Below are 25628 nucleotides of genomic sequence, written 5' to 3' on the forward strand. Positions count from 1 at the left end.
AAAAAAAAGAGATTACTGATCATCATCTTTCAATAACTCAATGAAGTATTATCAGTCATCCTCAAAATGATATTTTGTATTAACATTAAGAGCTACTAGCCTTTGTAAAACAGAAAAAAATGAGACAGACATATTCTTGCTTTATGTGGAACAAAACCCTGTATATTTGTTAGCCATATCTTCTTCTCTATATTTCTTTTTGTCAAGTGAAAGATATAGTAAAAAGCTCAAAGAATATTGGAAGAGAGTTAATTTGTCAATTGCATGGATTTGTCTTTGAAAAGTCTCATGCTAAGTGCATTCAGCATTGCTTTTGAGTATTGACGTGAACCCATTTTCCAATCTGTTCCTGTTGACATCATAACCTTGAAATCTTGATAACTTATCCTTCCATCCTGTATCCATATGTTAACATATCAACAACAAGAAGCGATCCAATGTAATCTCACGAGTGAGATCTGAGAAGGATAGTGTAAAGAGACTTTATATCCCTACCTTGAAAGGTGGAATAGATGTTCCGGATAGATCCTCAGATCAAGGAAAATCATATCAAAGTAGAAATAATGCTATAATCGAGACAATAGATAATAACAAAAATCGAAGGACAAGAACTACTGGAGTAATATTACGACTACATATGTGAGTATAAGCGAGCAACGCGCTACTCCAAACTAGCATTCTATCCTAATCTGCGTCCTTCACAACCGGTTATCTACTTAGTACAGTTTTAGCTACTAGTTCATTAGAAGTCATTAATGCTAAGTCAAGTTAAGTAAGGAGACAGAGATTATTCTAATGATTAAGATTAATTAATGAAATTTTACCTTATCCAAATCAGCATCAAATATGATGTCATTAATAACTTGATCATTTTGGGGGGCAAGACTATCATCAAACAAAGAGATTTTCAAGTCTTCATACTCAATAAATCCACTTTTATTCTTGTCAAATTGGAGAAATGCATGTTTAAGATGATCATCATTGCTTAGCCTTTGTAAGTGCACAGCCATTGTAACAAATTCCTCACAATTCAACATTCCATTTCCATCAACATCAGCCTAATGAACAAACAATCTTAATTAATTAAAATTTGTTAACTTAGTTAATGCATAATCAAGGGACAATTAATTAAAGCTTACAGCATCCATTAACAAGTGGACTTCAGGTTCAGCAACAGTTTGGCCCATCATATGTAGACCATCTTTGAGTTCTTGGAAACTTAAGTTCCCATTTTTGTCAGTGTCCATCATGTAAAACATTTGTTTTATACCGTGTACTTGATCTAGCGGTAAGTTATCTGCTACAACCTGTAAAATATCGTATGTACGATACAATTATTTTATATGAAATAAAATACCACATTGGTATATACATGTTGCTATTATTAGGAATTACTACTCACTCTGAGAACTTTCTTCTTGAATTTATTCATCAAAGTGAATTGCTTGATCTTGGTTCTCACACCTTCTCCCAAACAAACATTAGACACCTTGTCTGCATTCTGTATCCAGTGATGATCTAATTTGAATATCAATATATTAGGTTTAAAATTTGCAATTAAAGTCCTAATCTTTAAGGATCAAACATAATAAGATAACTCAGACGACAGAACAACAACAATATACTCGGTGTAATCTGGAGGGGAGGATCAAACATAATAAGATAACATCAAAATAATGCAATAATTGAAACAAAGAAACTAACATGTATCAAACATATATCGAAGGGCATAAACTACGAGATTAGTACTAATGCTACTAAAATGTATAGAGACAACACTCAACTATCTGCGAACCTTCTATTCTAATCCTCGACCTTCAAAACCCCCTTTACTGTACTCTCATCCTTATCCCACGTATCGAACGAGCAGTGATAGTATGCTTACCAAGTACTTCTTCAACAGTAAACCTGTTGTAAGGATTAGCATCAAGCATTCCTTTGACAAGATCTTTAGCTTCATCAGATACTCTTGGCCATGGATCTCTGTTAAAGTCTATTGTACCTTTCACTATTGCATGTGCAATTCCTTCTTCAGTTTCTGTTCTAATTAAGGAAACACAATTAGTTAGACCATTCATAAACTCAATTAATAATAATTAGTTGTGACTTAATTACCTGCCCAAAAAGGGGGAACACCACATAACAAAATGTAGAGAATAACCCCAGCACTCCATACATCAACTTCTGGTCCATAATTTCTTCTAAGAACTTCCGGAGCCATGTAATACGGACTTCCTACTATTTCACCAAATCTCTGACCTAACCATGAAAAATTAGGTGTCTTTTTTAGTAGAAGCAGAAACAATTGACAATGTATATAACTTAAACAGGAGTACTTACCAGGTTCAAAGAAAATGGAAAGTCCAAAATCAATAGCTTTTAATTGGGCATTTTCATTTACATTGGCATATAAAAAGTTCTCAGGTTTAAGGTCTCTATGAATTACCCCATGCTTGTGGCATACCTGTTATATACGTACGCATCGTGAGTGTAAAGAATTTAATTTGTATTATCAAAATCAGACAAACGAATTGAAAACGATCGATTTACCTGAACAACTTCAAGAATAGTTTTAGTAACAAGAGCAGCAGCTCTTTCAGTGTAATGTCCTCTTGCAACAATTCTATCAAATAATTCTCCACCTTCACAAAGTTCCATAACAAGATAAACAGCATCTTTATCTTCATAAACTTCTTTGTAGCTAACAATATTAGGGTGTTTAGGCAAATGCCTCATAATAACAACCTCCCTCCTCACATCTTCAACATCTATCTCTGTTCTCAATTTGCTCTTTGCTATTGTCTTACATGCCACACTTTCCCCACTTGTCTTGTCTACACATTGGTATGTTATACCAAATTCCCCTCTTCCTAACTCCTTCCCAAACTCATACCTATTACAAAAACCATAACGATGTTTGAATTAGCTGACTGTAAATAGTTGATAAACAGTTATGGAATTCGATACAAGTGTTGAAATTGTTAATAACAATAACATTTCTTAAAAGAGATATTAGTTAGGGAAACCCTAGAAAAATCCCCTTTTGGATAGTGGCAGAGTTGGAATTTTTGTGAAAATATGAAGAAATAAGTATATATACAACCTATAAACACACTGTAATTTTTCAGCGAAATTAAAGAGCTCAATTGACGCCGCTTGAACAAGAGTGTGATTCCACCACTACCACAAAATATAAGTAAACTTGTACCGACAAATCCTTTTCGGATAGCGGCGGAACCAAAAAATTTCACTAGGAAAAGTCAAAATATTAATGAAACATATGAAAAACTTATGGGAATTCAACACATATTATGTCTATAAAAAAAATAACTTATTTACACAATGTAATTTTCCGATAAAAAAAGTAGGAAATGACACCCCTTGAACAAGGATAGCTCCAAACACTACTTCAAACTTATTGTGTACTGATAAGCTTTTTAACTTATTAGCCACTTTTTTTTAAAAAAAAAAGCATGAATTTTTTGAAAGAAGATTATTTACGATATTCTTTCGTGTTGTTCATTTAATTTAAAGCTTAAATAAAATTTATATCTAGAATATTATTCATATATTATTTTAAAAAACATAGAAAAAAAAAGCCAACCTAACTTAACGTACCTTAAAATAAGTTAGCAGAATTAAAATGTCATTCGAAATATACATTTGAGAACTTATATATATAGCCTTCAAACTCATCAACTTTTTTAACGTGATAGTCAATAAATGAAATAAACTTCATATATATTACGAACTATCTAACAGAAACGTACCTGTGATATATATCATCGCCTGATGGATCAGTCACGACATTTATTGGTCTCGAAAATTTTTGGGATTTAGGCACGGATGTCCTACTTGCGCTCTTGGAACATGTTTCTTGATCAATAGGAGTAGGCCTCATCCTAGTCCTTTTCAAGAAACTTGCATTTTGTACAGACATGCATGTTCCCATTTTTTTGGGATGTTAAATTTTAGACTATATGTTTTGTGTTAATATGTTTTTTTTTTGGAATTTAGGTTATTAGGTTGAACATCCCAAAGGGAACAAATGATCAAAAGATCATAAGAAAATTAATGAAGTGAAGGAAAAAAAGAACAAATTAGAGAGAAAGAGAAGGAAGAAGGAAGAAGGAAGAGGGAGAGAATTAGGAAAATCCTATTATTAGGGGGAAGTAGTTAATTAAGTTATTAATTAAGCTAATTAATTTATCTTTTTTGGTCAAGATTATGTTGTTTTATTGCTTTCCCCGGTTTTGTCTCACTTCATTTTGACCACTTTTGGTCTTGTGCCATACAAACATAGAAAGATCTTAGAGATTACGAGGTGGATAACCGGATGTGTATTAGTAAAATTTTCGTATTATGGACCTTTTCATGGGTTAAAATATGAGAGTTTTTTTTTTAAAAAATATGTTACATAAAATGGAATGAGAAAATATTTACATATACTTAGTATGTGTAAAAAATTCTATATACGTACACTCAGTATTTACTTCAAATTATATAATTAGTCGACGATCTTCACTTAGATGTTACAATGTATGGAGTTCTCTTATAGATAGAAATTTCAATCATTTGTGTCGTTACATAATTATGGACAATCTTCACTTCATAAATTAAGTTTTGATACTGAATTTGCTCTCTCATGTTCGTTTTTTTATTATGACATCAATCAAAGTTATTGATCATTTTAGTTCATAATTTTACATGATAATGATTCCACATTTTATATTGTCCGTGCTTTATATGTTCAATTCAAAGCGAGATTTTCATGACGAGTTTGAATTATTTTTCTCCAATCTTAGATAAGGAATTCTTTGTACAAACTGAAACATTACGGGGTTTAATGACATATTTCTGTAAGTTAGGGAGTTCTGTGTAAATAACCTTTCTTCCAATACCCCATTTCACTGACTGGCGAATTTCTCTCTTATTGTGCTGTATCGGGAGACTCAGAATCATCTTCTTCATCTACGATTGCTCTGTTCGATTTCGGTGAAAATCAATGGCGTTTTTGCTCAACAACACAGCTTTATCGAAGCTTCGACTCAATCCTCAGGTCTCTCTCGTTTCTAATTTGAGTTTTCTGTTTTGTATTTATTTGATGCGTTTACTAACTAATGAAATCTCGCTTTTTATTCGTACTGTAGAAGACCGATGAATCATTGATGCTGTCACGACGTGGGATCCATATTGAACCCGGGGCTCGTGAGAAGGCTGTGAGTACTTGCACTTTCCCCTTTGCCTAATCGACCTTGTGTGTTTACTATAAAGATCTAAAGTCGCGTTAAATTTAGATTTGAAGCTTTAATTGGGATGAGCAATCGGTTGATTTTGGTGAACATTTGGTGAGACCACGATGTGTATGTTAGGGATTGAGTGTTTTTTTTGAAGAGTACTGTATTTTGTGTAGGTTCTCCTTTTTTTGTGTAGCTGAGTTTTTCTTTATAGAAGAGCTGAAGAAAATTTGAACTGATAAGGAGATATTGGGATATTTCTTTAATTGTTCTATGTGTTTAACTAGATGAAGTCTAGCTGATTGATTGATACTTTATTGTAGCGTCACGGTTGATAGGGTGCATAGATACACTGTTTCCCGGTTATCATTATGCCGATAACCATCTAAATTCTAGGACAGCTAGTTTGTTAAAATCACTTTATCAGAAAACAGCTGATTCGTTAATCTTTTTTTGGTGTGGTTTCTTGCACTAAAAAGTGTACTCGAGGATTTTTTTTCCTTTTAATTTGGATAATTTGGATGGTGTAGTTTACTAAGTTGAAATGCTTATGAATTTTAATCATTGTGAATCATTTTAAGATAAAAGATTGTTTGTCTATTTTATTGAGGGCACATGTGGTATTGCGATAGCAACAATGTGAAAATTACAGGACATTCTTTCTTAGTATAGTGATATGCCTAACAGCAAAATAATAATTGTGCAACATGACATTACCCAGAATGTCTTACATGTTTCAACATGTTAAAGAAGTATCAGATGTATTTCCTATAGTTTGGCTCGAGACAATCTATATTTTAGCTACTCGTGTAAATGTTGCTTGGGATGGGGTTATTTGTCAAATCCAAGGGTGCCTTCAGTATAGGGGTGCTTGAATGAGCGTACTATGTGTGTGTGCGCACACATTAGAAATTTAGATTGAGCATGAGCTTTAATATTTCCATGTGCATGATATATTCTTTAGTGGAGTTAACATTTGAGTGACTTGTTCTCAATTGCAAATCGTTAAATTTCCTTGGTAAAATGCTGTAAGCTATTAATTTCACAAGTAGGATCTCTTTTATTTGAACTTGCTTGATCGTTTGCAGCAAGCTCTTTCTTTTTGGTCTGTTTTTTTCCATCTGCTTTATCCTTGCCAATTCTTATTTTGCAGCTCTTGGCAGCAGATCCCTCCTTGAAACGCTTCAAATCACATAAACAAAGTGTGCGAACCCTCAAAAGGGTGGGAGATGTTCTAACTATTGTTGTAGTAGCAGGTTTTGCTCTTCACCACTTATTGGATTCACTTTATTTGTTTTTCTGTGAATGCAGTTGTAAGGGACTAAGGAGGTGTTTGGTATAAGGGATAATAATCTCGGGATAAGATGCATGATTGCATTTGGTTAGAGGTATTAGTTAGTCCGAGGATTATTTATCCCACCATTTATACCACAGTGATGAGATAAGTCAACTCATATATATAATGGGATAACTTTGTTTATCCCATTCCCCATTCCAAACGACCCCTAAGGGTATGTACTGCAGAGAAGGTGAAGTTGTTACTTAATTCATGCCATCCCCTTGACTGAGCACATTCGTCAAATTGAGACAGGCAGCCCAATATTGGCTCATTGATTCGATTTCTTTCAGGGTTGGGAGCATAGTATCTGTACTAATGTCACAGAAACACATGCTGTAATCTATCATCTGTGACAAATTTTGGTAAAGTGGAGCCTTCGGGTAACTAGTAACGTTGTTGCCATGTGACTTGGAGGTCACAGGTTCGAGCTGTGAAAACAACCTCTTGTAGACATGTAGGGTAAGGTTGCATGCAAAAGACCCTTGTGGTCTGGCCTTTCCCTGGACCCCAAGCATAGTGGGAGCTTAGGCACCGGGGTGCCCTTTTATTACTTGTGGCTTGTTATAGATGTCAGTCTCAAAACAAGTTGGTCCGAGTGTACTGTGCAGTACCATCCTGTCACTCGGAGTCTTACTACCCTGCATCCTGCATCACTTTTTAGTTTTCAATGATAATCAGATCCATGCCATTGGTTTCTCAGCTATATGAGTTTGATGCCATTGAAAATGCTTTAGAACCTTCTGCTATTACCCACTATTCCCCAACAAAGGAAATAGAAAACCTAAAGAGTTCTTCTATGTCTCATACATCCAGATCTTGTTCAGAGGCTTATATGTTCTATGCAACATCTAATATCAGCCACCCTTTGCTGCTCTTAGAGCGACAACATGATCTACACTGCTCTTAATATAATTTGCAATGATCAGTTCCAAGCCTTCATATATCTGAAACTATTGAAAGAACATTAGTAGCTTCTTCACTGTTGATTTATACCCAACTCCTTGTTATTCAGAAGCTATTAATTATGTTCCTTGCCTATTTTGCTTGGACTCTTCAAAAATGTGAGCAGGTGCGTGTCGGATTCTCCAAAAGTAGTGTATTTTGGAGAATCTGACACGGGTGCGGCATCGAAAGTAAAGTGTTTGCACAACTTAGTTCCTTGCAGCATCTGTTTACTGTTTTTGGGCTGCTATTGGCTATCTTCTGAATCCTGAAAAAAATCCACTCTACTGAATACTAGTTTCCTTGAGCAAGGTAATTCCCTCGTCTGAGGGATGTCTTGTAATCTTTATACCCTGCTGGCTTGTTTTGCCTGCAATTTGCAACAATCAATATGGATCTGTTTATAAGTTTCACCATTTTCTGTTGATTGCTAATACTTTTGAAAACCGCCATTCTGATCTGCCTAACTTTTACTTTCAGGATGTTGTTATGAGATATATGTAAGAGCTGTTATGCGGGAAGAAGCAAGGAAGCAGGCAGAAGGAAGTGCATAATGCAGATCAATCCCTTTTTGCATATCTTCGAAACATGGGGTAGAATGGGATAATGAAAGTTGAATATCTTGATACTAAGTAGCTGAAACTCGTGTTTTGACTTTTGTTTGGGTTGGTGGTATGAAAATAAGATGGCTCCAAACAGTTTTGAGGCTGCATTCAACCCCAAGAACTTTGCATGCAAATTTTGGTTTTATTTGAACTTAAAATCTATGTGATTCCTGGTGAGATTTTCTCACCTAAAGTTCACTTAATGTTTCTGTGTTAAAAGATTAAGTAAACAATGGCAATGAGGGCCTGTTTGGATTGCCTTACAAGTCTTATAAGCCAAAAGTCTAATTTATGTCTTTTGGCTTATTTTTATTATTTTGGCTTTAAAATAAGTGTTTATAAACACTTTATAACTGTAGTCAAACACTTCAAAACTGCTTAAAAGCTATTTTGACTTAAAATATTTAAAATAAATCAATTCAAACGGTCATCGAGTATATGTCAACAAGTGACAGATTTTTGATAGACTTATATGACAAGAAGCTAAATATCTATGTTTTGGGTTTTTCCAATCAGACTTGGGAAAATAATGAAACTAGTCCAATAGAACGTTGTAAACGAGATTGGTAATGAAAGTAAATTAACAACCTTATAAATTAAGGGGCATTTTTTTTTGTGTGATCATGTTTTCTAAAATAATCTTACAACTTTAAAGCTGAATGGAATATTATTCATTTGTTGTTACGCAAAAAAATATTAGTACTAGCTTTACTCATTTTTAATCTTATGAGATAAAAGATGAATTCCTTAAAACTTGAGAGACTCAACAGTCATTATTCCAAAAGCTATGCACTTTAAGTGCAAATCACCAAATAGTTTCACTATACTACAGTCAATTACTATATTGTCCTTTTCCGCCTATATATAATCTCAAACTGTTCGATCAGTTCTAGGGTTTTGGGGAGTTCTGCATCTCTTCGCCAGTTAAAGAAGCAGCCGCACCGCAGAGAAGGATTTGAAGCCCTAATCATGGTGAGATAGATATGATTTCTTGTTTGAATTTGTGTGTTTAGTCTATTGGATTGCTTCTGATTTTGGGTTGTGTGCAGTCGCTTGTTGCAAATGAAGATTTTCAGCATATTCTTCGTGTTCAGAACACAAATGTTGATGGGAAACAGAAGATCATGTTCGCTATGACATCAATCAAAGGTATTGGTCGTCGTTTTGCTAACATTGCCTGCAAGAAAGCTGATATCGACATGAGCAAGAGGTTACTTACTACTTTTTCCTCCTTGTTTTCTCCCTACTAGTTATGAAATTGTCCTTGATCTCATGGTTATTTTGGGTCCGGCGATGTTTATATTATGTTGGTGTACTGTGTGTTGTAAATTGTCTGTAATTCTTTGTTATAATGAATGCTCCCTCGTGAAAATATAATGAAAATAGTTATTTCTGCAACCACAATTGGATGTATTGCCAAACTTGTCAAGTCTTCCTGTCACTTTTTTGATAAATAACCAATAGATGGGCTGCCCAATGGTTTAGAAACTAAGATTGATTATTGAGCAAGATTGCTGATTGTTAGTGGAGACTGGAGGGAGCCATTAATGTACTGTTGGTAGAGAGAAATGAATGATGAAACTATCCCTTCCTGATTTTAGGGTTGCATTCACTCAGTATGGATTATAGCCTGACAGATAATGCTGTCAACATTGTTGTAGTAGCTGGACTAAAAGTTATCATATGCGGCTTTTTTAGGTTGGTGCTACTTTGCAGTATTGAGGAAGGACAACCATGCTAATTTTCTGGGAGAGAACATATTTTCTTAGTAGGGAGTTTAGAATAAAATGATTTTGACATTTACAGAAGTTTCAAGTAATGTGCAGCTACATTAGTACAGGTTAAATGATCCATTATCTATAGTCTAGTCTCGAAATTTTAACCATGAAGTTTGATCAGTAGTTAATTTTGAAATCGTCCAATCTATTTGCTTTTGATTTGTGAAATTTCTGCACCAGCTTATGTGTTGCACCAAGTGTTCCTGCTTTGATAATTTTATTTATTGCCAAGTTATCTAAATTTCTTCTTTTACTCTTTTCTCTAGGGCTGGTGAACTCACTGCTGCTGAACTCGATAGCTTGATGGTTGTTGTGGCTAATCCACGTCAATTCAAAATCCCTGATTGGTTTTTAAATAGGCAAAAGGATTACAAGGATGGAAAGTTTTCACAAGTTACATCTAATGCACTGGACATGAAGCTTAGGGATGATCTGGAACGCCTGAAGAAGATCAGGTTGGTCTTATCTACTTTTGCTGTTAACATGACATGTTATATTTGATATTCTCAATATTTAGATGCACATTATTGTTAAACCTTGTCCGTGTGTATCCTTCATCTCCCACTATGTGATCGTGGCAGGAATCATCGTGGTTTACGTCACTACTGGGGTCTTCGTGTGCGTGGTCAGCATACCAAGACCACTGGTCGCCGAGGAAAGACTGTTGGTGTCTCCAAGAAGCGATAAATTCCTTCTCCTGAGCCAATTTTGCATGTTTTATGCTATTTCGTTTTGATATGGGACAAGAGATGGTTTGACTGGAACTTCTTAGTTTTATAATTTTGTTTAATGTAATGGGTTTTTGAGTTTTATAGAACAACATTGCTTTGGAAGAATGTATTATCTGCACTAGTCTTTTGTTACTAATGAGGTTCAATTTTCTACCCCATTAATGGATGTTCTTTTTTTATTTTTCATTTTTTTCCTTTCAATCTGCTTGGTTAGTTTTATAATAGAATGTGTGGGAGGTTTCTCAACACATGCTTCATTTTCAATGCAATGATGTCAACTAGCAATTCTTGTAATTGTGTATATATGTGTTCTTCAAAAAGTTTTTTATCATTCATTAAGTAGTTTCTCGTTTTATAAGTAAAATTATCAACAAATATTTGGAAAATATCTTTTACTACTAGCCTACCTATTATTTTGCTAAGGTATTGACAACAATTTATAGCAACCAAACTAACTAATCTTGATATAAGGCTAGACTTAATTGGGCAATCAACTAGTTTATGATGATGGAATACAGACGCTATCAGTACAACATAATGCAATTTTATAATTCTGTGAAGCAAGTAATAGACTCATTAACTTAAAAGATATTTCAATCTATAACCCAAAATGTAGGAGCATGTATTAACCGAAGATAATGTACATTTAATTTACACCTTCAAAATAAGGAAGAAAAGAAGGTCCACAAGCATAAATAACTACATAGATGATAGACCAGCAGGACTCAAAGCCATAGATAACTTGACTATCATAAGTTGCTCTAGTAATCATATGATACTAGTAACATAAATTTCAATGCGTAAAAAAGAAACAACGTTAGATGAATAAAATTTAGGGTTCTGAGAAATGCAGTGGAGTGAAGTGAAGTTGACTGTCCTTTACTTGAAAAAGAATTTCCAAATCTCTCTATCTGCTAGCTCCTTCACTAAATGGGCACCAAAAACACCTTCCTCATCGACCACACTTCTCAAATGACGTGTAGCGCTGTTAAAGCTTACATAATTCCTTTTCGCAGCCAGGTATATTACTCCATAAGGAGGCCTCAGACACTGTTGAAGAAGGTGTGAGAAATTGTCACAGCTCTATCTCGTTGAATAAACAAATGCAAAATGAAAACTATAGTTTCCAATTCTTGTGATAAATGAAAAGAAAAGATAGAGGTGGTGGAAATCAAACATAATAGCTAAATCTGGAGTGCAAAGGGAAACTCATTAGCATGTTTAAAAAGTTTTAGTTTACCTTTTTTATAAGCCCATATAGCTTCTTGAGGGAAGGCACTGAGTAGGGAAGTTCAGTCAGTAAAATTACATCATATCCACCTTCGCCGTTGTCTGCATCATTAGCCCTCTCCCATGCTCTGCTTCCAGAGAGCTTCCTAGATCTCCTCAAGGAAGACTCCAGACCCAATATGCTCCCGTCTTGGCTACTACAACCATCCATGAAATCCTCCTCTGACAAACTAAGGCTCTTTCCTGTTGGTACCTCAGATATATCATTCCTCACCACAGATAAGACTGTAGGGAGTTCCTCCCACTCCCCAGCATAAAAATGCACCACTGGAGCAAGAATCTGTCTTGAAGGAGTCAAAGGACTCTCAGGTTGGCGGCTTTGCCTATCACGAGCCTGCTCAATGTTTGCTAAAACATTTGGGATGGTGGTGCATCTTATAGTTTCTGCACTGAAGTCTTGAAAATGTACTGTTGAAGCTCCCTGCAAGAGGTTATATTACATCAGTTTATTGGAGTAACGTGAAAGCAAGGGTCCTATAGACTTCAGCTACAACTGGACTTCAGTTATCATGTCTGTATACAATATATTTATAGCTCTGTCATTTGCATTCACACACTTGTGAGTTGTGAAATGAGTTGAATTTTCGACTTAACATCCACCTCCTGCATTATTTAAGTTCCCCCAAGTGATGAGAGTTACAATATATCCAAAGAATGCAAACTGTCGACCTGCACCAGTCAGGCTCTTAAAACTAATTTATTGATCAAAAACAGGACCCTAAGAGGTTTTACAAATTACTATGCATTAGGACCTATAACAAAACTGAGGGTCTATCAGAAACCTCTACCTCTAAGGTAGGTAAGGTCTGTGTACACTCTATCCTCCCCCGACTCCACTTGTGGACTGCATGGGATATGTTGGGACCTCACACAAAACCAGTAGTTCACATGCAGGTCAAGTAGTTCCTTCATGTTCATCAGGCACCCTTTCAAACTGTGCAATCAAGTGATCATTGTTTAAGGAGTTGATCCTCTCAACTTCTTCCTTGAAAATCACAGAATTGCCAATGACAGCTTCTACAAGTTGGCTTCGCAAATGGCAATGATGAAAAGTTGAAAATTGTATAAAGTTCAGATTACCTAAGCTCGATGTTCCAGGAGATAAAAATGTAACATATAAAATTAAAATAGGAATAGAAAAATGCTGTTGGATGCTATATGCTGGAAAAGAATACCTACCAAAGTGAATGGTAAGTTCTATAAAATGGTTGTTGGGCCCATAAATTAGGACGTTTGAAATAGAAAAATACTATTAGGTGTTACGTTGCAGAAAGAAACTACCAAGTGAAAGCTAAGTTCTATAAGATGGTAGTTAGGTTAATAATATTATATGGGGTCCATCATATCTATGAGATGGATCTCCCACAAACGTAAATATTTAGATGGATGTGCATCATAAATAACCATTCAACAATAAAAATATACAAATTCTGCAGAAAGTGCAAGTAGCACATGCAGAGAATAAAACGAGAAGATCACTTGAAATGATTTGGTCAATTCCTACAAAACCTTCAAATGCACCGGCATAAAGGTGGATAAGTGTAACCATGATGATTGGAAGGCATTAAAAAGAAGCAGAACAGACCCGAAATCACATATAAGAGGGTTTGTCTTAAACGACCTACAGTTTCTAAAAAGTCTAAGAAGACTTAGCAAAGATCGAATACAATGGGAAAAGAATAGATATAGGCAAGAGGAAAGTTTTAGCCATTTGGTTTGCTTAAACTAGGTAGTGTCAAAATAACCTAAATAAATGATTATTAGGATGAAACGAGGGCACAAGTGGAGTATAATGGATAGTGATGATTCTTATAACAGACTCCAACTAGCTTGAGATTGAGACTTATGATAAGCTAGTTTTTGAATGTAAATCCAAATTTCACCCAAGAAAAGAGGGTTACAAAAGGAACAAGAAAGGAACATTAAGAAGGATCACAGGATACTGACAAATGTGGGATTAAATGACTTCTATTGAGATATGAAAATCCTGGTTTGAAGCGATGCACATATTTGGTGATGATTCGTGACAAATATGATAATCAAGACACGACTTCTCTGAAATCAACTGATTTATTTCCAGCAGTTGACACCCTTTGTGTACCTAGATTTAATTTAGAAATAGTGAACACTTCACACCAATGACATTCAAAAGTATATTTGTCATATATTTCTGCACACAACACTACATTAATGCTGTTACCTTCAAACAAGCGAAAATGCCAGGAAGCCCATAACTGCAACCGAGCTGAAAGGAAAAAGTCCATAAAAGAAAACAGAATTAACTTCCAGTATTTAAAGTGAGGAATATTGGGAATACAACTAGGTATGGTAACTTCATCTCCTATAGATATGAGGAGAGACGATAGACTGAATGACAAGCAAAGCTGTAATCTAAGCAAATGCTAAAGGCACAGACTCGCCATTTAAGCAATTCACCAAAAAATGTATCACAAGATCAAAGATAAAGACTTCAAGCAACACTATTAAGAGCACCCAAATATATGATGCACTAAGACTCTATTCAGTGCCAGCATTACCCCCATTAATCAACAAGTTATTTCAGAATGCTTTGGGGCTTTATGGAAAAGCTTCAAAAATGTTATGTTTGGCAAGACACATTGTGGGTATGTTATGTGCATATCATGTGCATAAATCTTTTGATGAAATGAGCTACAATTTAAAAGGCACCAAGTAATTATGCATCTTAGGGGCCCTATATCTTGGAGGCAAAATAGTTTATCTTTCCAAAAAGACTATTGCTAAGGTCCAATGGTGCGAAAAGGTTACTCTTGAATTAAGCATTATGATTTTCTGCTTGCTCACAGCCTATCTCATCATCAAGGTTCTCTAAGGTGATTTAAAATGCTTATACCAAGTTCCAAAAGATCCATTTTTGCAGCGTCTATTCTGATCGAGTTTTGTGCTACAGTTAAGTTGGTGGTGTCCAAAAGGAACCATAAAAATCATTTGCTTCTACAAGCTAACACATGTTTCCTAGAATCTGTTGATAGTGAGTCCAAAAACATGCTACTAAACAGGTATTACATTTATCACATACTACTCTGCTTAGAAACGAGCTCCCTAGCGTTTGAACACATCTTTGTAAAAATTTGTACATAGATTGATCTAGATTCTTCCAAATATGCATGTTAATTCATTGTTATCCAAAAAAGGGAAGATGAGGTGATAAATGGGTAAAATGCATGTACATCACATGAATGATTTCAGATGAAGTACCTCAAGCACCCTTTTGCCTCTTAAGCTCAGTTGTCCATCCCGAATCTCATGCTTGAGAACATTAACAAGATCAATTGAGATGTCCCAAGATTTAAGATGTCCTGTAGTGCAACAGATCAACTAAAACTGGTTATTCAACGCCCTTTCACAATTTCCGAAACCAAAACCTGTTAAGAATTATTTATAACATTTGGCCTACGCAGAAAACAGCAATTGTACCTACCATCTGATTTTGAGGATATTGTTTCTGAACCAGTGAATCCAATAATATCAGCAACACTGACTCTACCCTGCATAACATAGAAACAAGTATATTTCAAGTTACATAATGAAATCTTTTAGCATCTTAATGCTCGGGAAAAATAATTATGCATATATATTTTAGCTCAGGATAGAGGGCATGGATTATCTTCAAGTGAAAAACACAGAATCGACTGTAAAACTGTATTCTCTCAATTTCAAGAGAGATGGCCCCTTTTGTATTATGAGGGTCAAATTGACTACATTTGGGATTCTTGGACATTGTTAATTCTTTTCTATAAATTGTTTTTACATGTTTAGGAAACATACAGGTCAAGAAGCACGGTTTGTATAAAAACCGATCCAAACCAAAAAACAGAACCAAACCGATTAAATGAATTAACTTTATTTAGGGTTTGTTTGGTTTTAGATTTTTAAAAACCCGATAGTATTTGATTTGGTTATGGTTTTGTTCGGAAAAATCGAAGAAATAACCGAACCGATTAATAATATACATAAATTTTATTATTATACATACATAATATATTATTTTTATAAACAATTTTAAAGATTTTATATATGTATTCATCCAAAAAAAAATTATAATTTACTTGTGAAAGTAAAAGTGTCCAAGGTGAGAATATTTATCTTATTGATATTCTATATGACAATTCTTTGTGGGACTGCAAATTGTCAATGTCTCTTCCTTCTGGGCCAAAAAAATAGTGAATTTTGAAGCTTTGTTTATAGTAAATTCAATGATCGAAAGTTTTGTCATGTCAACCATTTTAACTATTTTTCGTTTTAAATGAATTATTTCTTTTAATTTTATGTATAAGTTAATAACCGAAGCAAACCGAACCGAAACCGATAACAACCAAACCAATAAATGTATATTATATTAGGTTTGGTTTGATTTTGATAATTTTAGAACGGATTAAGTTGGTTTGGGGTTTGGTTTTTGACCAATAACCGACCCAAACCGACCCGTTAACACCCCTACATGCAGGTACACAATAACTTCCCAAAGAAAGATATTGTTATTAGAACTCGGTCCTAGGTTGTTTCCTGCCATGCCAATATAAGGATGTTCACGGGCTGATTTGGGTCGGTTGTTGGTCAACACCAAAACCAAACCAATTTAATCGATTTTTAAATTATCAAAGCCAAACTAAACCAAACCAAATACAACATATATTTATCGGTTTGGTTATTAACAATTTTGATTTGGTTTAGTTCAGTTATCAATCATAAGAAATTTTTTTAAAATGATTCATTCAAAAGAGGGGAAAAAGATAACAATTCTTCCAAAACAAAAAATAGTTAGAAGACTAACATTACAGAACTTTCGATCACTAAATTTATTGTGAACAAAGCTTCAAAATTCACCATTTTGGCCCAGAAGAAAGAGACGGTGACATTCCTAGTCCCACCAAGAATTGCAACAGACACTGGTATATATAAAACCAATAAGATAGATGTTCTACTCTTGGACATTTGCCTTTCATAAATAAATTACAGATATAATTTGCTGAAAACATACATAAGATATTTAAAATTGTTTTAAAAACTAATATATTATGCATGTATAATAATAAAATATAAGTATTTGTTCGGTTATTTCTTTGAATTTTTTGAACAAAATCATAACCAAAAGCAAATACTATCGGTTTCTAAAAATCTTAAATGAAACCCGCCGCTTTATTTAATCAGCTTGATTCAATTTTTTTATTTGGATCGATTTTTGTCCAAACCGTGAACAGATGAAATCTAAAAGCAAACCCACATACAAGTCACCATGTTAGCCAGTTCCTCAAAGACTAAGTAAAGCTCCCCTAATTCAAATAAGGAAAGAGTTATGAGTCCTTATCAAAATAAAATAAGGAAAGTCTTTTGAGTAGCCACCCATCCTTAAGACATATGAACAGCAACTTCACTTGAAACATTTGTATCAATAGCAAAATAAGTGAACTATTTGTACCTTGAAGACATCCAAATCCACAGTCTCCCCAGCATATTTGTAGGTATGAGTAGCCTGCACAATTTAATCATACTTGAGACTCAAGAAAACTAAAAAGCTAAAAGAAAACATTTTGAAACCAGCTAAAGAAGGTATACCTTTGATGGAACTATCTCCACAGCCGGTGAGGGAAGATGGACATCTTTGTCAGATACGACTGACATGTGACAGCCACGGTCTTGCGATATGAGACCAGGCAAGCAATGTGCAAGAAGTGATCGTGTACGCATTATGTACTATACAGGTATATCAAACTCGCTGAAGAGAGAACCTGTAAATGGCACCATAAAAATAAATAACAGCTTTAAACTTGGACTCTTCTTTCTTTTCCAACTAAAGAGAATTCAATTTCAATTTGCTGCCCTGTGGTAGAATTTTTACTAAATCCATGCATGGATGACAAAGAGTGGAGTGAAATTAGTACATTATATCATAAATCTTCTATAGAGCTCTGTACAAGTATAGGAATGTTTGTATTTTTTTTCAGGGAATTTCCTAGCCAATAATACTTATCTTATAAAAAGAAATGACAATCTTAATGTGAAAATGTAAATAAAGTAAGTGTTTGCCTGCTGAATAGACAAGGTGATGTGGTATCTCCAAAACAAATGTAAGAAAAAGTTTCAGTTACCAAGATTCGAACCCTCACCCGGGGGATTTAAAACACTCAAACGTCAGCTTTAGAACCAAAGCACCCATCCGACCTTTCAGTTTATGAGTGCTTGTGAATAGATTATATTGATTTTCTAGTATTCTCTCTCTCTATATATATAGAGAGAGAATATAGAGAGAGAGAGTTTCCAATAGGATCAATGGGTGCTTGAGCACCCGATACGCTATACGTGGGTACGCCCCTGCCTCTATATGCATCTAATTATATCTCAGAGTTAATCCTTTATTTAATAATTTAAGAAAATCTTTATCGAATAATTAAAAAAAAAGTTTTTTATCGAATCCTGGTTGTAAACATCTAAATTTTTTCCCCTACATTCACTTCATTAATCAATTTATTTAATAATAAAAAAAAATCTAACGAATTTATTAAATCTAATCATACCTCATGAGTTTCAACAATATTCCATATATTTGTGTTCTCTACTTAAATAGCATGCCTACTAATTCTTATAACTTAATCAATCAATAAATAACAACCACCTATGGAGTTGTTGGATCAAATAGCCTCTATCATAATTTGAAGCATATATAAGAAAAGGATGAAGTAAAAATTGCATCAAAATTTAATGCATAAAAAGAAAGGGACAAGAACACACTAAAAAGGAAGGGGACAAGTAAGAACTTAAAAGTAAATGATAAACTCTTTTTTTTCTCATTATGAACATGGTGTCCAGGCCAGCATTTGCGCACCTCAACTAATTTCACGAAATATCTGTCACCACCCACAAGCAACAACTACCATGTAATTTGTCCACTAAGGCTAAGACAAATGTAAAGAATCACCTAGCATTTTTGTCTCCGTTGGAATTCGAACCTCATGACTCTCAACTACTTCATTGACCACTAGGCAATTGTTTCAAGTATGGATAGTCACTCGCTCAATATAATTATGACAAACATTTTGCTATGAGTTCTAGCTAACAAAAATTCTAATCATTTTTGGAATAATGTTTACAACCACGATCCGATAATAAGCTTATGCAGAGACTTCAATTTCAAATCTCCTTTTTTCGCCTGTGAAACAAAGAACTTAAGTTTTTATACTTTCGATTCTCATGGTCATCGTCGGTATGGATTATCTTTAGTGCTTATTTGTATATGGTTGCTTTTTCATATCTATGTTTTTTGCCTTCTAGTAGTATCAATCTCAAGCTTTTACTAAAGGGGAACTATTTTTGTCGGTGCTGCACACGTACACATATACATGTTTTGGCATCAATATTAATTAATCGGATACCAAAATGTACAACCTTTTATTTTCCATATTCCATATAATTTTGTGTTCATTTTCAGAAATGCTAGATTATTTTGTTTTCAGGTAATGATAAGAAGGTTCTTAGGGAATTTTATTTCATTTCTCTCTTTGGATTGGATAGAACAAAGGTGTTGGGAAGTTAGAGAAAAATCTAAAACAAAGTGTTAATAATAAAATGGATTAAAACCGGGAAGCGCGGCCAAATTAAGTAGTTATTACTGTAATGAATGAATGTTAGACCTAATTCAACCCCAAAAGCTAGCTCAAGGGGAGGAGAATTGTGCATGTCCATATAAGGAGACCATCTTATCCTCATCCCACTGATGTGCGAGTTCACACCCAAGACACAACATTTGGTGCGTGGAAAACTTCAATATGGGGGCTCATTGGTAAATCATAAATTGGGATGAGCCCGACTATGACACCATGAGAAATTACAAGGAGAGGAGAAGAGAATTTATCCATTATCATCACTAAGTATAGGAAGAAGGATCTTTGGGCCCCTAAAGTAGTGATAACACAAAATATCACAGTTGTATGGAAAATATTTGTAGACCTTGGGATGACTTTCAACATAGTAGCACATTTAAGCTTGGAAGTGGGAGAACACATCACCTTTCAGACAGATAAAATGGCATGAAAATGGGAGACTGATGAATATCTTCCCTAGCTTATTCAATGTGTGCTTAAGCAAAGAAGTCATGGTGGCTGATTGCTTCACGGTCAGAGGATGGCTTCTACACTTCGGAAGAGATATAGTGACTGCGAATTAGATGAAATTACTCAACTATTAAATTTTCTGCATCCTATTTCCATGGATATTAAAGGAAGAACTCAAATTTCGCTAGGAACAGGAATGGATACTTCACTGTGAAGAGTTACTACACTCCTGTACAGCAGCAAGTAGAGAACTGGAAGTTCAATCGGACTTGGAAAATGCTTTGGAGAATAAGGCCCCCCTCTAAAGCAGTCTGTTTTGGGTGGAAAGCTGCAAAAGAGGCTTGTCTAACTCCAAGCTGCTCTTCAAGAAAGAGGTCTATCTCTGTGCAATAGATGCTTCTTATGGGAAGCCTCACTGGAAACAAACAATTGTCTTCTACTTCCAGTAAATTCTCCTGGAAGATATGGTCATGCACTCTTAACATTTTTGGAGTCAGCTGGGTACGCCCCAGGATGTGAGAAGCCCTTATCTTGATGGCAAGGGCAGTGGACCGAAAATAGGAAGAAAAAGCTTGGAAGACACCTCATATGCATCATGTGGACACTATGGTTGGAGTGTATCATTAGATGCTTGGAAGGGAAAAAATTGCATTCATCCTTTGTGAAGTATAGATGCTCACAAACACTGCATCTGTGGTGTAAGAGTAGTCCATTGGAAAGGCCAACTCTTCCATGGGAGTTTTTAGAGTATTTGATGTTGTAACTGTAGCAGTTTCACTGTAGATCTATTTTGCATTTTTATGTACCTTCCTGATACTAGTTATCAATAAAATCCTTCTTTTAAAAATTGTGTTCTTGTCCTTAAACTTGACCACCATATGAATCGAGATCCACATACGGATTTCAAGTAACACTTAAATTAAAGGACTAGAAATAAAATAATTTTAAACATTCATCAAATAAAATAATTTTTGAACATATGGAGGAAATTCTTAAAGAGACTAGCAATGATAGTTGCAACTCATGTTAATTATACATGGAAAGAAAAATTTGTGTGTACAGATGTATGGACTCGATTTTTCGTTTCCAATGAGCCATATTGTATCAATCAGAAGTATCCAATCCGAATTCATCATAATAAGGATATTTCTGCAGTAATAGTACATTTGGAGATATTTAAGTAATCGTGATAAACTAATTGATTTCAGCCCTTCTTGGACACCAAGTACTTGGATTCCAGGGACGCAGAAGTAAAGTTGCAGCCAAGGGTGTTTCCTAATGGTCAATGAAGTGGGTGGAGAACCATAACATATCCCAGCCCAATTGAGGAAAAAATACTAGGTAAATTCTTGTCATCTATCCAAGTCTTGAAGGGGAGAGCTACCTGGTACCTAGGTTGGCGGAGGTAGCAAGTGCTACTTGGAACTAGTCGAAATACGTGCAATTGACTGGACACCAGATTTATATCAAGGGAAAAAAACAGAAGTAAAGTTGATTAGAAGGGAAAATCACAATATTTCCAACATACAAATCCTTAAGTTTCCAACACTTGCCTGAGAAATAACAAGTTCAGAGTCAAATCCCAAAAGAAAAAATTGGATCCTTTTCTTCTCTTTTGATAAGTTAACCATATTATACTCTTCCTTCTTTTACTTCCTTTCTACTTGCGCCATGTAATAAAAGACGAAATTTCTACACACAGATCCTTAGTTTTCCAACACTAAGAGGTAAAAACAAGCAACAACAGGAAGAACATAATAAGTACAAACCAAAACCAAAAAAAGTTAGTCCTTTTTGGTTCTAATTACACAATGCAAAACTAAACAATTAATTATACTACTCATCTCCAATGCCACTGAGTTTTCATCACGAAACTACAAAGCATCAACAACTCCTAAACTATATTAATCAATCCCCTATATCCACGCCGTTTCATACACCAATTTAGGGGAAACTATCCTCATCAAAATATAACTCCTAAAACTTCATTTTTCCAGCAAAATTGAAGCACTACAAAACCCAAAACAGCAAGAACAGAATACCCATAATCCAAAATCCATCAAAATCAAAAGCGAAAAAAGTAATGTTAGTTAAGAGAAATGGAAACATACCACCAGTGAAGAAAAGTCCAAATGAATTCAATAACAATCTGTACTGGGGAAAAAAACACTGAATTTGACCTTTTAATGTTGAAATCCAAGATCAAAAAACTATTTAAAAAATATATTAATCAATTTAAAAAATGGAGAAATTTCCATCAATTTCAAGGAATATACCATTAAGCCATAAACAAATTTTCAAGTCAAAATAAGAAGAAAAAAAAATAGTGAAAGAAAAAGAAGCTTCGATTTTCAGACTGAAAGGTCAGTGAAAATGTACCGTTTTAGCCCTCGTTCATATCACTATTACGGATGTGACCTGCTTGGTTCTAATTCGACAAAACGGCGTTTTATTAGTATTTATATGTCACTCGCCGTTTACAACCAGGCATTGATTTGACACGTGGTTGACACGTGTTCAATAAAAACTTTTAATTTTTTTCCTTTTTTTTTTCAAAAGATCCTTAATTTAATTATAGATAGAATTTAATTGTGAAAAAAAATATATATGAAACTTTAATCAATGAACATACTAAGTTTTTTTAAAAAAAATATTGTAAAGTATGGTTTGGATTAAAGATTCAAGCTTATATTGATCATAGATTAAAAATGAAAATTGTATAAAATTAAGTTTTAAGATGTCAATATTTTCTGTTGTTCTTCGGTAAATTGATGGTGAAATTATCAAATATTAATTAATTTAAATTTGAATTTTAATGAAGAAAATTTGATTGATTTTGAAATTTTAATTCAGAATAAAGATATTTACTTTACTTGTTAAAAGTAGATGAGTAGATATTATATTTTGTTTTACAAAATTAAAAATCACTGACCTCAATATAAATCCGAGATAATTCTTTTGTTTTATATCTAACTAGCTCTAAGCTATTTATAGTAATTGTTTGTACTTATTATGATGTAATGTTTTTTTTTTTTGGATAAATGGCAAATTCAACTTGTTACTTTTGATGTTTGGCTACTTTTGATATTCTTTTCTGTGTTTATTTTGCTTCCATATCAATTTTGTCAAATTTCTTTGCCTTGCAATGATTTCTAATTACTTTAAATAAATTGAATTAAATAATAAATTGATTTACATTACAAAATAGTCAAATATCATTTTAATCTATTATTAAATTTTCATTATATGTTTACAATTTATGAGAGTTCTATCGACCCTCTAAACTATTGTAAAATGAAATATTTATACATTTAGATCTGACATGGCACAAAAAGTGTCCTAACTCTCTTGAAGGTAGCTAGAAGGCATAAGAATTGATAAATAGCATTACAATAATATTTTTATTTTGATTTTTTGTTAAATATATATTTTTTTACTTTTCTCTTTAAGTTTTTAGTTTCTTTTTGGGAAAGTACATAAATTCATTCCAAAAGTTGTATCGAAAAATCAGTTACACGCTTAAATTTAAGGCGACCTATTGCACACTTATACTACTCAAAAGTGAATTTAATATCACCCTCGAAGCTGACATGGAAATAAAATTAAATAAAAATTAAAAAAACGCGTTTGAGTAAAAAAAAAAAGGCAATTTTTTCCCACCCCACGTTTCCCTTCACGTTTTCATACCTTTCTTCCTTCATTTTTTTTTTTAATCAAAAACACTATTTTCATATCAAATTCGTCAAGTCAAGAACGGATTATTCAATTTATTTTTGTATCTTTTTGTTGATTGTGAGCATTTGAAATTAAAAAAAAATCAGATCTTGCTTTTTGTCTGTGTGTAAAAAGTTTTTGAGCTTCTGTACGGAATTCAATTTTCTAATGTATGTTTATAGATCCTTCTTTTCTCTTAGAAAAATTCTCTCTAGATTTATTTCAAAATCAGTAATAGTATCGAGCACTACTTTTTCAATTGTCCGACTAAAATTTTTATTGTTAAAAAATATAAGTTTTCACAATTTTTTTCTTTGAGCTTGAATGAAATTTGTATATTGTGTATCATTTTTTGTTTGGAATTGATGGTAGGTGAAAATTTTGTGGTGGTGTGACTTTTAATTTCGATAATGACAATGAAATTCTTGATTTTGATGTGGACGGTGAATTTATAATTATGATTGTGATGAATTTCAATGATAATGATATGGTTCCGATGGTTAATTAGTTAAATTTATGATTTTGTTATCGATTTTTTATGATGACAATGATTGTGGGAAGATTCCGGTGGTGAATTTGATTATGGGTGGTGAAATATATGGTGGTGGAGAAGTGAATTTGATGATAATAGCAACAATGGTAGTAACTTAATGATGGATTTGATGGTGTATAGGGAAGAGAAGAAATTGGGTGACATGGATTATTTTTTCAAAAAAATCTGAACTAATTATTGATGTGGCAGTTACATGGTGATGACGTGGCGCGAGTGTGAAACACTTTCTCATCATGTGACTGGTCTATGTGCGTCAAATTTGAAATAAATTCACTTTGAAGTAATTCAGGTGTGTAATAGGTCGTCGCAATAGTATAAACGTGTAACTGACTTTTCGTGACAAGTTTAGAAAAATTTATATCTTCTCCCATTTCTTTTTCTTCGTTTTTTCTCTGTTTCTCATTATTCAACATTCATCCAATCCACCATTCGCTCCACCTTGAATCACCATCACTGCACTAATCACATTTTTTAAAATTCATTTTCTAACTTTTCTTTTACAATTAGTTTCACTAGTTTCTAACTAACGCCACAAATCATCAAATAATCTTAAAATTATTATTTATCAAAAAAAATCAAATATTTCTTAATTATCTCACTATTTCACAAAAAAACAAAATAATAGTAAAGACAAAAAAAGCAAGAAGAAAGATAGTAGAAACAAATTTTTTTAAAAAATAAAAATTACTACACACCTTCCATCATAAAAGTTTATTCTATTTTTTTTTATTTATTGAAAAATCTAGTTAATTAAATAATTATAACTAAAAATAAATTTTTCAATCATGAATTTCATAAACCAAATTAAATATGAGTTTTGATAATTAAGCTTGTCAAGATGCCTGAAGAGCTATAAACTGATGAAAAATTGATAGTAAAAATAGCTTTAATTTTTTTTGTGGATAAGCGATTGGAAGAAGGAAATGAAAAACAAAAGAGAAAAGAGGAAGAACAATAAATAAAAAGAGAATATATATTTTTGTTATTAATGGAAAAAGGGATAAAGAGATTTTTTATTATATAAATGATAGGAGTAATGAATAACAGTTGGAGCATGTGTACATCACTACACTACATGTTAAGAATGTAGTTTGCTTAGTTTTAGGGTAATATATATTTTATTTTTAAAAAATTTACGAAAAATATAAGATATTCATAAAATATAAGTATATAATTAAAAATTTAATAATAAATTAAAAAGATATTTGTCTATTTATATCCTCCATATTTATAAAGATCATTCTTAAATAAAATATTTTTTAAAAATTATGTTTTTTTGTTGGAGGGAGGGGGAGAGGGGGTATTTAAAATTAATATTAAATTTCTCCGCCTTTAGGGGAAAAATTGATTGA

General features: G+C 33.5%; 4 protein-coding genes across 6 annotated transcripts; 2 read left to right on the plus strand and 2 right to left on the minus strand.

Moving 5' to 3' along the window:
- Positions 1-216: 216 nt before the first annotated feature.
- LOC107023622 (calcium-dependent protein kinase 24) lies at positions 217-4143 on the minus strand. Its single transcript, XM_015224372.2, has 9 exons — positions 3771-4143; positions 2551-2893; positions 2341-2464; positions 2116-2259; positions 1886-2038; positions 1403-1518; positions 1140-1307; positions 825-1058; positions 217-395 (listed from the first exon to the last, which is right to left on the minus strand). The coding sequence occupies exons 1-9, from the start codon at positions 3950-3952 to the stop codon at positions 249-251; spliced, it is 1611 nt and encodes a 536-aa protein (XP_015079858.1). The 5' UTR covers positions 3953-4143; the 3' UTR covers positions 217-248.
- A 755-nt stretch (positions 4144-4898) lies between these two features.
- LOC107021171 (succinate dehydrogenase subunit 7A, mitochondrial-like) lies at positions 4899-8386 on the plus strand. Of its 2 annotated transcripts, none has more exons than XM_015221778.2 (4): positions 4899-5059; positions 5151-5219; positions 6391-6493; positions 7999-8386. In XM_015221778.2, exons 1-4 carry the CDS (start codon positions 5006-5008, stop codon positions 8070-8072), a joined length of 300 nt encoding a protein of 99 aa, XP_015077264.1. In that variant the 5' UTR covers positions 4899-5005; the 3' UTR covers positions 8073-8386. The 2 variants fall into 2 exon arrangements, with proteins under 2 accessions (XP_015077264.1, XP_015077265.1); XM_015221779.2 differs by having other exon boundaries at positions 4903-5059; positions 5154-5219.
- A 556-nt stretch (positions 8387-8942) lies between these two features.
- On the plus strand, positions 8943-10818 carry LOC107023837 (40S ribosomal protein S18-like). Its single transcript, XM_015224651.2, has 4 exons — positions 8943-9095; positions 9173-9333; positions 10168-10356; positions 10483-10818. The coding sequence occupies exons 1-4, from the start codon at positions 9093-9095 to the stop codon at positions 10586-10588; spliced, it is 459 nt and encodes a 152-aa protein (XP_015080137.1). The 5' UTR covers positions 8943-9092; the 3' UTR covers positions 10589-10818.
- Positions 10819-11231: 413 nt separating this feature from the next.
- On the minus strand, positions 11232-22412 carry LOC107021234 (histidine protein methyltransferase 1 homolog). 2 transcript variants are annotated; one of them, XM_027918083.1, is made up of 8 exons: positions 22389-22412; positions 17518-17690; positions 17381-17434; positions 15383-15449; positions 15160-15260; positions 14123-14167; positions 11873-12343; positions 11232-11682 (listed from the first exon to the last, which is right to left on the minus strand). In XM_027918083.1, the coding sequence occupies exons 2-8, from the start codon at positions 17647-17649 to the stop codon at positions 11512-11514; spliced, it is 1041 nt and encodes a 346-aa protein (XP_027773884.1). In that variant the 5' UTR covers positions 17650-17690; positions 22389-22412; the 3' UTR covers positions 11232-11511. The 2 variants fall into 2 exon arrangements, with proteins under 2 accessions (XP_027773884.1, XP_015077336.1); XM_015221850.1 differs by lacking the exon at positions 22389-22412 and adding an exon at positions 22121-22347.
- Positions 22413-25628: the final 3216 nt, after the last annotated feature.

Source organism: Solanum pennellii, chromosome 6 (assembly GCF_001406875.1).
Source record: "Solanum pennellii chromosome 6, SPENNV200".
Lineage (NCBI taxonomy): Eukaryota > Viridiplantae > Streptophyta > Magnoliopsida > Solanales > Solanaceae > Solanum > Solanum pennellii.

Bases quoted from the DNA above. Each gene is read 5' to 3' on its own strand.
- LOC107023622 (XM_015224372.2), bottom strand. From the start codon at position 3,952: ATGGGAACATGCATGTCTGTACAAAATGCAAGTTTCTTGAAAAGGACT. The intron at 2,465-2,550 runs GTAAATCGATCG...CGTATATAACAG, and splicing joins CTATTCTTGAAGTTGTTCAG to GTATGCCACAAGCATGGGGT. The intron at 2,039-2,115 runs GTAATTAAGTCA...TAATTAGAACAG, and splicing joins TGTTCCCCCTTTTTGGGCAG to AAACTGAAGAAGGAATTGCA.
- LOC107021171 (XM_015221778.2), top strand. From the start codon at position 5,006: ATGGCGTTTTTGCTCAACAACACAGCTTTATCGAAGCTTCGACTCAAT. The intron at 5,220-6,390 runs GTGAGTACTTGC...CTTATTTTGCAG, and splicing joins CCGGGGCTCGTGAGAAGGCT to CTCTTGGCAGCAGATCCCTC. The intron at 6,494-7,998 runs GTTTTGCTCTTC...TTTTACTTTCAG, and splicing joins AACTATTGTTGTAGTAGCAG to GATGTTGTTATGAGATATAT.
- LOC107023837 (XM_015224651.2), top strand. The intron at 9,334-10,167 runs GTTACTTACTAC...TCTTTTCTCTAG, and splicing joins GATATCGACATGAGCAAGAG to GGCTGGTGAACTCACTGCTG. The intron at 10,357-10,482 runs GTTGGTCTTATC...TGATCGTGGCAG, and splicing joins GAACGCCTGAAGAAGATCAG to GAATCATCGTGGTTTACGTC.
- LOC107021234 (XM_027918083.1), bottom strand. From the start codon at position 17,649: ATGCGTACACGATCACTTCTTGCACATTGCTTGCCTGGTCTCATATCG. The intron at 15,450-17,380 runs GTACAAATAGTT...TATGTTATGCAG, and splicing joins TGGATTTGGATGTCTTCAAG to GGTAGAGTCAGTGTTGCTGA. The intron at 15,261-15,382 runs GTAGGTACAATT...GTTGCACTACAG, and splicing joins AATATCCTCAAAATCAGATG to GACATCTTAAATCTTGGGAC.